The sequence below is a fragment of the Oreochromis aureus genome, linkage group 3 (genome assembly GCF_013358895.1).
Source record: "Oreochromis aureus strain Israel breed Guangdong linkage group 3, ZZ_aureus, whole genome shotgun sequence".
Lineage (NCBI taxonomy): Eukaryota > Metazoa > Chordata > Actinopteri > Cichliformes > Cichlidae > Oreochromis > Oreochromis aureus.
Window position 1 is genome coordinate 21,975,737 of NC_052944.1, and position 12,470 is coordinate 21,988,206.

The 12,470-nt window shown below is 42.6% G+C and overlaps 1 protein-coding gene across 1 annotated transcript in view; it reads left to right on the forward strand.

Annotated features, from left to right (window-relative positions):
- Positions 1-11,947, forward strand: part of rell1 (RELT like 1) — a 35,050-nt gene extending 23,103 nt beyond the window's left edge. The window contains exons 6-9 of the mRNA XM_031749345.2: positions 2,826-3,074; positions 4,908-5,040; positions 8,181-8,224; positions 8,306-11,947. Coding sequence (XP_031605205.1) covers positions 2,826-3,074; positions 4,908-5,040; positions 8,181-8,216 — 418 coding nt within the window. The 3' untranslated portion in view covers positions 8,217-8,224; positions 8,306-11,947. The remainder of the gene's footprint in view (positions 1-2,825; positions 3,075-4,907; positions 5,041-8,180; positions 8,225-8,305) is intronic.
- Positions 11,948-12,470: the final 523 nt, after the last annotated feature.

The following is a 12,470-nucleotide window of genomic DNA, read 5'->3' on the forward strand; positions in this document are numbered from 1 at the left end:
GCCAGGATCACCCAGTAGTACAAAACGCGATGGGCCTGAATGCATATGGCGTGTCTCCCACCACCCCAAAAAGAAAAGAGAGAGAGCTATGACATGGTGGAGCGTGGAGGTGACGTAAAGACATTACTGGGAGTTCATAAGAGCTTGTTGTGTAGCTTTAAGTGCAATAAAAGCTGCTGATAGCAGGGAAGCAAGCCACGGCTAAAGCGTTACAACTGGACCCCCCCCAACCAGCAAACACAGGATGATGGGCTTTGGCTAATACTCCTCTATAATCTAGCAGACTTATTTTGGTGAGGTCGCATGCAAGCTTGTAACTTAATGTCTTTACTCCTTGGAGCAATCAGACCTCAAACAGAGAAAATCGGTGCAGGGGAAACGCCGCTCATCGCCCCAATATCCGTCTGTACAGAGCCATGAGCAGAGCAGTGTACATTAACAAGTGTAGTGGTGCTTTGCCTCTAATATAGGGGGAGAAGGAGTTGGGCAGATAGATAGATTGGAGGAGGAGATGCTTGTGACAGTAGGAGTCTAAGTAAATCGAGTTAGTGGAGTATGTTTCCCCCCTCTCTATATCTCTCTCTCCTGCTGTCATCTTTCTCTCTCCGCTTCATATTGTTCTGGGCGGAAAGGAGATAAGAGAGGAAAGATGTTCTCTTTTGTTGGGAGAAAACAGTGTGGATAAATGGTAGCTGTGTTGCATCTGCCAAGGATTAGGTACTGAGGTATTCTGCTGTGTCACACAGAGTGTCCTGTAAAAAATAAATAAATAAAAGGGGAAAAAACAAGAAAAATCTGAATTCACACACAATCCCCAGCATCACTTTCATGTGTCTCACTTCTTCAGTTCTCTCTCCAAATGTTTTCCTTCACATATTTCCACCCCTACTTTGCCTTTCACTTTTTCATTTTGTTCAGATGGCTCTCTGTAGTACTTTCTCCTGCTGTTATGTCCCATATCTGTCTTTCTCTCTCTCGCTCTCTCAGCCAGGATGGGCAGCCTGCCAGTGGATCACTTAGAGATGGCAGAATAGGAGGGGAAGAAAGGATATTGGTGGGGGTAATTTATTGGATACTTGGGGAAGGAGAAGCAGGAGAGAGGGATGGAGAAAAGGCTACAAGGAGGAGAGTGACTGACTGTAGTGTCGCCAGGGCTCACTATCTGCCTCTCCAGATTCAGTGCTTAACTTCCGTTCTCCTGCCATCAGTCCTCCACCACCTCTCGACCGTCCTTTAGTCCCTCTCATCATCTTTCCACAGCAGTCTCTGTTCTCGCCACTTTATCTCCAACATCATGTCTTTTGTTTTTCCGGTGGACCAAAATCACATTTAAACCCTATTATTGGCCAATGACATCTGCAGTGGCTGCATGTTTATGAGCTGTTACATTTCTTGGAATCATTTTTAAAAGGCATTAAAGGCTTTCAATGTCCCAATAACCTGATTTGTTGAGGCTTAAAAGTACATAGCACTCATTAAATTCAATTTAATTTTATTTATATAGCACATATAACAACTCTCGTCTAAAGACCCTTTATTTATCCATCCATCCATTCTCTTTCTCTTGAAACATGAAGAGGTAGAAGCTGAGGCTTTAAGCTTCATCACTGCCTTTGTTACCTGTTGACGATCAGGCTCCTCCTGCTGAGCTGGGGTCTGCATGTGCTCGGCTTTACCATCACTCTGGGTTCTTGGCTAGCTTAGTGTTAGCGTGCTGTCTGTGCAGAGGCTTGCAAAGAGCTGAAGCAGTAGAATGCGGCTGTTCCTGTCCTGGACACAGTTTGCACTTTACCGTCAAGCTCTTGCCATTTGTGCAATAAAAGTTATGCCCATATATCCACTTTGGACCGCTCCACTATTTTCCTCCTCCCGCGCACGAACTGAAACCAGCTGATTATAGCAAGTACACATGTTTGTTTTTTTTCATTTCTATTCGCCAGGCACGGATAATCTTTGTAATAGAAGTCACGACGTAATTGTAACTGTAGCATGATTACTGAATTTAGTATGATAACGCATTAAATTACTGCATTACTCAAATATGTAATATGATTGCAGTAATGCTACCTACACACCCAGCACTGGTACAGACCCCACAATATTAGAAAAAAACCCCTCAACAAAGATGGCCTCCTATGAGCAAGCACTTGGTGACAGTGGGAAGGAAAAACTACTTTTTAAAAGGAAGAAACCTCTAGCAGAACCAGACTCAGGGGAGGGAGGCAGGACAAAAGTCACACTGTGGAAGAGAGCCAGAGATTAATAATAACTAATGATTAAATGCAAAGCAGTGTATGAACACACAGAGTGAATGAAGGAGAAACTCTCAGAGGAGGAAGCTGGCCTCAGTTATTGCCTCTTAGCTCTGAGATGAATACTGTACGAAGGTAGAGACAAACGTCATGTGACCCGACACCCTTCGTGTCGGCGTTGCTTCTATTTGTGGGATCATCTAATTGTTTACTTATCGTGTGTCTGAAACTTCACCTGCAGCCGAACTCGGTGCAGAAAACTGCTTCCATTTTTACTGTAAAGATAATCACTGAGGGTGATTGTTCTCAAAGAGCTTGTCTGGGTAACATAGACTGAAGTCTTTAGCTCGTGTTGGGTTTTTTCCTCTTACTTCACATTTTGGATATTTACAGTTGTTGACCTATAAAAGGTTTCTTGGTTCATTTCTCTTTTTGTTGTTCAGGAGCTGATTTACATTATTTTGTTTGTGCACAATGTTAATATTGTATAATTAATTCACGAAAGCTTTTAAAAAGTGGCAATCTGAAGAAAGAGCTGCGAGAATCACACATTTCTCCTCCTTTATCTTCAAGTCCTCCGCTCACCCCCACCTCCCCCGGCACTCCCACTCCTCCGATGACACCTCTATCGCCGGGGGCGCCCCCGGGAGCGGCAAAGCACACCTGTAACCACCTGCACACCATCGGGGGCCTGGGAGGCAGCAAGAACATCTGCACCCGCTGCAGCCAGAAGAAATGGCCGCTAATGAGGAAGCCGTCTGCCCGCAAAGCAGAGCTGCGGCACAGTCACTGCGTGGAGGTCACGGTCCTGGCTGTAGGCAGGTGTGTGTGTGTGTGTGTGTGTGTGTGTGTGTGTTTGAATCATAACTGAAGGACAAGACTGGGTGTATTGCTGCCTTTTGATGATGTTCCTGCCTTTAAAATGTTCTCAGAATCGCACCACGAGGTGGTTTAATTAGCAGAAGTAAATGAAAAATGACACACTGTTTGCCCCAGAGGGACACCAGGCTTGAGTGCACACAGACACACACACGGCGCTAACAATCAAACATTAACTCTCGAAAATATTCACACTTCATTATAAAGGCACAAGCATCTCATGCACTTTGATACCACACTGGGTGAAGACTGGGAGGTCAGAAACTTGTGGTCAGACTGCTCCACGTGCCACTGTTAACAGCACAGGTCCTCACAAAACTGAGACACGAACATTTAAAATCAGACTTCTAATATCTTATTCAGGATATCACCAGGAGTGTCACGTTGACTAGTCAGTGTTCCTCTAACTCTAAAGCTTTAATTGATGACAGGAGCTATACTTTAATAGTGGCACAAACAAACATATACATCAAGCTGCTTGGAGAAAGCATGTGTGAAGAATATCATCACAGCAACAGACAGTATAAAACATGACCTAGCTTCAGGTTGAAAAAGCCAATCCTAAAGTACCTTAAACCTGCATTCTTTCTTAAAGCCACCAGATGGCGATAGCTGTGGTTCCAAAAAGAGTTCTGGTCCTATAGAAGTGTATAGGAAAAGGAGTGTCTGGCATCATATGCTCATTGGCTAACAACCTTTTATTGAAAAGTTGTTAGCCAATGAATATAATCCTATTTTCTGGCTCTGGTGTTGACCTGAAACTGTCAACTGAACCCAGACCTCGGCTATCTTTCTGATTACAAGTCGCCCCCTGCTGGTCATGAGGGCAAAGAATGCAGCTTTAAGGCACTTCTCCATTGGATTCACCTATGTCCATCTTTCACAATGTCTATGTAGGGAATTTGGACACCCTCATCATCAACCCGATGATCCTGCAGTGTGCAGGAATTTTTCTGGTTCTTCTTGTGTTTGTGTTCAATGTCCAGACTTTTAGTTTCAGTAATTATAAGAAGCATTCACCACAGTGAGAATTAAGTCCTGGCAGTGTACTCCCATCATAAATCTAGTCCCGCTGTGTCCTAGATGCAGTTTAAAGTAAAGAGACCATTTCTCAATCCACCAGTAAGGCCGGGAAAGTGTGCAGCCTCTTCGCCGTCACGCAGCCTTCCTTAATGTCCCGCTGAGAGCTGATTGGGATGCGAAGAGGTTTCTTTTCATTTGCAAACTTAGATGAATGGCGCCGTATGCAGAGGGTCAGCATGACCTGGATACAAATATTCATTTGCTGATTTAATTAAAGCTTTAGAGTGGGCGGATGAGAGAGATGTCATGTTTAGGTGTGTGTGTGTGTGTGTGTGTGTGTGTGTGTGTGTGTGTGTGTGTGTGTGTGTGTGTGTGTGTGTGTGTGTGTGTGTGTGTGTGTGTGTGTGTGTGTGTGTGTGTGTGTGTGTGTGTGTGTGTGTGTGTGTGTGTGTGTGTGTGTGTGTCTCTAAGAATGGCTGATGACCTGAGTTTCTGTCCTGGATCATTCATTAACAGACCATTTTCTGTTTTTAACTTGGTCTTTTTCCATGTAAATATAATATTTATGAAGCGCCACCTAAATTCTCTTTTATTTTTAGGTAAAAATATGATTCTTTATATAAGCTACTGTATATATTTAGTCATTGTCATGTCAGCTGCAGGGGTTTGAGCCAGCTCTGTGAACCTGGACAAGCTCGCTCCTCATTTGGATCTCAGGCCGCACAAACATTCAAACCCTTTTATCGTTCTCAGGTTCCGCGTGACAAAGTGTGAAAAACCAGCCAGGGAGCGGCGAACTCTGCTGATATCAGATTCCAACGGGAGCGTCCCCGCATCGCCCATGGCGGTGGAGCCGAAGAGTCAACCAACATTCAAGTCCCCTCAGGTGTGTGTGAGCTGAAAATGTTACCTGTTTCTGCTTTTGTCTTCCCCGCAGAAGAGCTCCTTGTGTAATCTGGCGTTTCTTATGTATCCATAAATATTTACGTGTGCACATATCTCACATTCCTCTCTTTATAATATGCACTACATTACCAAGAGCATTCAGTCAACCATCCAAATCATTGCATTTAGGTGTTTCAATCACTTCCATGACCACAGGTTTACAAAATCAAGCACCTCGCTGCTTTGGTGTGGGGCTGATTTTCAGCAGTTGGTCTCAGCCCTTTAATGCTTCAGCATACCGAGATATCTTGGACAAACTGTGGGAACAGTTGTTCCAACATCACTGCACACCAGTGCACCAAAGAAAGGTCCATAAAGACATAGATAAGAGAATTTGGTGTGGAAGACCTTGACTGGCCTGCAAAGAGTCCTGACCTCATCCTGATCCAACACCTTTGGGCTGAATTAGAGCAGAGACTGTGAGCCAGGCCTTTTCCTCCAACATCAGTGTCTGACCTCGCAAATGTGCTTCTGGAAGAACAGTAAAAAATTCCCATGAACACTCCTAACCCTTGTGGAAAGCTTTAGAAAATGCCTGAAGGTACTGACCGATCATCAAAGTAACCAAGTCATCAAAACTATACGTGACCTGTCATTTCGACTCTAAACTTTGTGCTTTTAGGTAACAAGTCAGTAAAATGCCTGCAACACTTACAGTAGAAGTCTGCCAACACTCAGGTCCAGATGAAGATTTGACCTCAAATGTAAAAGCGTCTTCTAGTGAGTAAATATAAACGCATGGCACTACAGAGAAATATTACTTCCAGTATTTTCAATAAGAAATATGAAATAGAGTAAAAGCTACATTCATGGACAGTAGTTTTTAGTTTCTGTTCACTGATGCTGTTTATTGTCACCGTCAGAAGGAGTTTGCAGCGACTGTAAGAAAAAATGAATAAACGAGTCTTTAAAAAATTCATCACACAGAGCTGGAGAAAAAAAAGAAGACCAGCCTCCGGCCTGCTGTCTTCTGTTTACATCACAGGAAGTCTGGTTTATGAAATGCTGTGCTCCAGGTGATCGTGAGCAGCATCCGCTCGTCTCTCCTCGATGTCTAATTTAGTGTTTACAGGAACGTGCTGGGAAGCTGCGTCGTCCTGTTGCTGCCGTTAAACAACAGAAATTTCCTCGCAGATAATGTGTTTTCATATTCTTCAAACAAAAACACACAGTAAACAACAAAAAAAAGGTGCTTTCAGGCGCTTTGCAGCAAACTTCAAAGGTCTTTAGAGAAACCGGGTGGGTGGTGCTCCCGTGGGAATTATCTGCTGTGAAATTAGCCATCAAGGTGAATCCTTGATCATCACATTTAATGTTCATTCACGGATGTGAGCATTTCTTCTGCGATGGATGCTAGCTGTAAACAGCTTTTCCTAATCATCACACGACTCTCTGTTTTACATGGGCTGTGTTTTTGTTTTTTGCTTGTTTGCAAAACCAGTGAGCGTGAAAGATGCCGCCGAGTGACATATGACATGGGTGGTAAATACTTTACAGGGTTACCTAGGCAACCAGAGACTGGAATGTCTGCTAGTGACCGACGATCGGCTTCAAAGCGATGTGCCGTCAGCCGGTAGCTTCCTGTGTGGATGCCACTTTGGTCACTCTTAATAATTCATAGTAAGAAGTAAAATTTGGGAAATTTAACAAAACATTCAGGTTGGATTTTTGCCTAATTTGGATTTTTTTAGGTTCAGTCTCCAGCTTTACTTTTACAAGATGAACACTTATAGGGAAGCTCTTATTGCATGAACAGCAACCTGACGAGTTGTTCTCAACTCCAGTAGCATTAAGGTTGGCAGCAGACCATGAGAACTGGACGGGTAACCAGCTCTGACAGGGGGCATTCGGCTCAGTTATTTAAAAAAGAAAGCTGCGTATATGTTCTGTATATTTCCAGCCATATGCGCACAATGCACTCTCTGAGAAATGTTGCCAGAGACACAAAAGTGCAGATATATCAATATCAGTTGCAGAGGCAACGCCAGAGATGAAAAGGAGAGACGATTCTCCTTCTGCATTAGTGGATCAGTGAACTCGCCACACACTGAGTGCACAGTCCTCAACACTTTTTTGTTTTGCAGTCTTTGAGTACGGTCATGCTTTAAAACTGGCTGCACATGCTGATGAATGAGACATGAGGGCTCCTTCACAAAGCACTAAACTAGAAGGCGTCAAACATAAGGCCCCGGGGCCAGAATCGGCCCAGGAAAGACTCCATTCTGTCCCACCGGACGGCTTTGGAAATGTGAAAGAGGGTATAAATTTTTAAAATTTAACCGTGTTTTCATAGATTTGACAGTTTTTCCTGCTGATAAAGGTCATTCACACCACACCAACATAATCCAGTAATAGATAAACAATTAAATGACAGAAAAAAATCTAGTTTTTCTTAATTTTTTGCAATGGGACAAGTAATAACAAATATAATATTCAAATAAAACAGGACATTTTCTGTGAATTAACAACATCGCTGTGTTTTATGATGACAGGACATTGTGAGTAGTGAATTCCCAGAACATTTACTGTAATTTTACAGTGACATTTCTTCACTACAACTGTGAACTGAATAACTTGCACTTTATTTTATGTTAGCTATTATTTTCCCTTGTTTCCCATTTGGTTTCTTGCGGTCAGCGTTGCAGGCAAGCAAAACTGCACTGCAATCAGGCCAAACCTGGGGCAGTTTAAGCTATTTCCTTGACTTTTTTGACTTCAAAAGATGCATTTAATTAATCATTTGACTAATTCTAATTCCTTTTAGGATACACTTAAAAAGGGTGTAGAGTGATTTTACTCTAGTCAAACTTTCTGATGCAGAGTTCCTTAAATTTGTCTTTCACAAGAGTTTCTTTAGTCATAGTAAAAATCCCCGGCAGATCCTGGGTTATTTAATATGAGAGCCTTTGCTTCAGGCTTTAGTACGAGCCCTTCACTGACCTGACATCCTAACCAAATTTGTTTCAGGGTGGAGAGACGTCCAGAGATTTTCAATTTGAAGCCTTAGAGAACATTTAGCATAATTTTATTATTTCATTTATTCAATGTATTGATTAGTCTGTGTATTTTTCTTTCTACCAGGAGCAGACAGACGGCGTGGACCAGGGGAAACGATAGAAAACCAGGTAAAGTGTTGTGTTTGCATCAGCTACACGCGTGTCTTAATTTTTCAGAGCTGTTTACATATTCTTTTATATTCCTTACAGCTATTAAAAAAGGAGAAGAGGAGCAACATCTGGACACTTTTTAAACCCAAATAAGAACTTTGAACATCAGTGCAGGAGGGACAGTTGGATCCGGGAATCGTCCCCCTGTCCTGTCACTCCACAGGGAGTGATGCGCTGCTGCTGCTGGTGGTGGTGGTGATTTTACAAGCAGAGAGGGCTCAGGTGTGTCTGCTTGAAATGGTAGCTGGACAGCAGAGCCTTGCCCACTCGTGTCAAAAATAAAGGAAAAAAAAAAAAGCCGGGCAACTGCTTAATGTAACGATGGAGGCTCGACCAGCGCTGTCCCTCCCAAAAACTACAGTCGTACTCCTCAAAAAGCAGCTGGTCCGTGATGTTTGTGCATTACAGTTTCACGGGGAGGTTTTAAACACGTCATCGCTTGGTTTATTTGTAGAACTAAATCCCAGGAACAGGTAGAGCCAGTCTGTGATCCAGTTCAGGTCATCATTTACCAAACAGGAAAGAGGATATCGTGGCCAGACGCTAAACGGGAACATTAGCAGGCGTGACCAAAGGTTATCACATCCTGTAATCATGTGAACAGGATGATAAACTGTCCTCACAGTGCATGTCAATCTGATCGTCCCTTTTAATAAAGAACTCTGGGTCAAGAGGAAATCTGTTCAAATATTCAGACACGAGCCGCTCGCTGGATGTTTTCTGTTATTTCTGTTCTTTTTTTTTTTTTTTTTTTTTTCCTGTGCAGCGTCCTGCTAATACATTCAACTTAGAAGATATTAGCATACATTTGGAGTCATAATTCTGACTATCTAGCCTGGTGATCACTCCTTTTAGCTCCGTTTTTGGTCTCCACCACCGTGACAGAGAATTAAAATGAAAAAGCCGAGGTCCTTAAAAGCTAAAAGACAAGCTGAAAGCAGCTGATACACATACTGCACTGGTCCCGCTCTAGATTTTGGGGGGTTTTTTTGTCCTATAATGTATTCTTAATAACAAAACTACAGTTTATATCAGTGTTGTGTTATATTAGCGCAGAGAACATGTTGTCTGAAACACATTCTGAGTTAAAACCTTATGTAAACACATTAAAGTAAAAAGGGCGACGCTGTGATGTAGCGAGCCTCAATATGAACTGTTGATTTTTATGAGGCTGTTTGTTTCCTTATCAACTTTGTTCTGCAGCATGCCTTGACTTAATTTATCAAAGCCTTTTTTTTTTTTTTTTTTAAATTTAGCCTGGATTTATCGTATTTTAGCGTGAGCTGCCTTTATTATATTCCATCCTGAGAGCAGATACTGCACAAATGGTTTAATCCATTATGGATTATGTTATCAGCAGGTCCACCAGGATGTAAGCCTTATTTTCTCTTTCTAATGAGATGTGCCTTTCGTTTCTAAGCGTGCTTGTGCTCGCACAGGCGCGCCGAGGCGAAGGTCAGATTGTAGGTGCTGTGATTCAGTCTGTTTACTGTATCAAGAATCGTTTACTGTGCAGAGCAGTGTACCGAGTGAGCTACATCTTGAAGGTCTTATTGTGTATGTAACCTCTTAAAGTGAGTACGTGTGGATGTCTTGGTGCCATGTGCTGATGCAAGATGAGGTGTGTACTCATTTTCACTCTTTATCCTATCATTTTTGTGGCCATGCTAACTTTGCTCTTAACCTTTAAGGAAGTGGGCAAAAAGCCTATAAACACAGCGCATCATGTTGCTTGTGGCCATAATTTCGGCAGGTTTGCTCTGTGGTCCCCCAAACCAGACAAAGACGTCTCTGGAACATTGCACTAACATTGTAGATCAGCATAAATATGATGTTATATCAGCGTTTCATGTGATGCTGTTATGTCATCAAATACAATATTTTAAAAATGTAAATGTAACGCTTTCCCATGGTGATTCTGTAATGGTGATCCTGGTCATGTACTAATCAGATGCTTGGCGGTTCGATCCCCGGCTCTTCTGGTCCGGATGTGAAAGTATCCTTGGACAGGATGCTGAACCCCGCGTTCTCCTGATAATGGGTTAAAAGCACTTAAGCATAGAAAAAAGTGCTTACGTGAAGGTTAAGAGGTGTCACAGGAAGTGCTCGCCACACCAGTTGGTCATGTTCCAGGCTCCTGTTGCCTAGGTAACCCTGTTGTATGTATTTACTAACTTACCTAATGTCAGTCAGCAGTTTCCTGTGCTTTCATTGGTAGTCGCTTCACTCGCTAATGTCCAGGCGGAGAAAAGTTTAACTCAGGACCCGTCTTCGACTTTCAGTGGTCTCTCATCTCCACGTCACTTTAATCACTTCCTGTGTGGACGCCCCTTTAACCAGACTAACGGGAAGATGTTACTAAATTGTTTTTCCCTGTGGTTAAAGCTGTTGTATTGATTGGCTGATTTTTAGCACCTGATGTAGTCCTATAGCAACAATGTTTCAGTTATAGTCTCGATTTTTTTCGTCTTTTCTAAATTGTATAGAAGATGATGCAGGTGGCAGTGACTGACACTATTTACAACAATCACAGCAGCATCTGCAGCTCATGTAGCAGAGCAGCGTGACAGCAGAGTAGAGGTTCAGAGACCAGCGATCGCTCCAGTTAAGTTGTGTGCAGACTGGAAGCAATTAGCGACCAAAGACTGCAGACAGTCAATGAGATTTGGCAACTTCAGGAGAAAGGCAAAATTTCCAGGTGATCGACTGAAACAACTACCAATGAGAATAAAGAATACCTATGACTGACATACTTCCTGGTAGTAAAGACATTAGGGGGTTACCTGGGTAACCATATCCTGAAATTAGTGCTTGTGACCAATGATCAGCTTCAAAGTGATGAGCCGGTTGCGTCCTGTGTGGATGCAGTTTAAGCTTTTTGCTAGTTTCAGAATTTACTGCTGGATTGGCCCCTAAACTAACACTAACTTATTTTTTACTTCCCCTACTGCCCCAAAACTCCAGTATTGGTCTCGCCCAAGTCAAAGGTTTCCCACCTAGTCGGCATCACTGACTGCACCCAGAGTTTAATCATACTTCCCTACGACCCGGGGAGAAGCTGAGCTACTGAAGGATGTGTTAAGTTATTCTTTTTAATGCTTTAACTCAGTTTTTACCCCATAAAGACATTCTATAACCTCCCCTGTTCCTTTAATGACAATGTCTGACACCTCAGTGTGCAACAATAAAGATGTAGTTTGATGACATTTAGAATAGTTGCTGCATAAGCAGAGAACACCCTCGCTATCTTCTGATGAAGATGAACTTCAAAGGTTATTCCTAGAAGATCTTAAACAGAAATACACAGTAAAGGTTGTAACTTTTAACTTTTTCTACCATTACCACGTAACAGCTGATTTATGTGGTGGTTTAAACACATTTTAAAGGGCAATTCCACCAATCGTAGACATTAAAGTTTGTTTGCCTACTTGCGCAAAGTCGTCCCTGATGTTGTCGGTGTGACATCATCTTTCAGTTTTTAGACCGTGACTAAAACTAGAGAGCATAAGTCCCATCCCTCCCCTGAGTGGAGAGCCATGCAGATGTGTCTGTCACCTGTTTCACTTTTTATTTATTTATTTTTTTTAAACATGCATACACTTTTTGTTCTTGATATTATGGGTCTATCTTTTTTTCTCGTTGTACAAAGACAAAAATAAAATCGACTTAACACATTTTAAACCATGAAGTCGCCTCTTTTTGTGTTTTCCTGCACTGTATCGCCGCCGCACTGCAACGATTAAAGCCAGTGTCCGCTGACCTGCAGGCTGACGTCTCCCTCCCCTTCCCTCGTGCGACTGAACCATCCGTCTTCATATCCTATTCTGTCTCATTTCCTTCTTTGCTCACTGCCCCTCTCTCTCTCCCTCTCTCTCTCTTTTTCGGCGCCATAATGAAAAGATGATTTGTCTTATTCATCTCAAGGAGGTAGTCTGTCGACCTCCGGCTCTCTATCATATTATTTCCACATAATGGAGATGAGATGGAGATGGAGGGGTGTTTTGAGCGCTAGACGGAGGATTAACAATGCTCGACTCCTTTTTTTTTTTTTTTTTTTTTTTCTCCTCTTGACCTTCTGAGTCTTATCGGGTTAGGTCGTGCAAAAAAGACACAAAGGATGCCCGAGCTGGTGACCTTAAAAGAAAGGGCACAGGAGAGCTGAGAAAAAGATACAAATCTGTTAATTCAGGTTATAACTTCACCC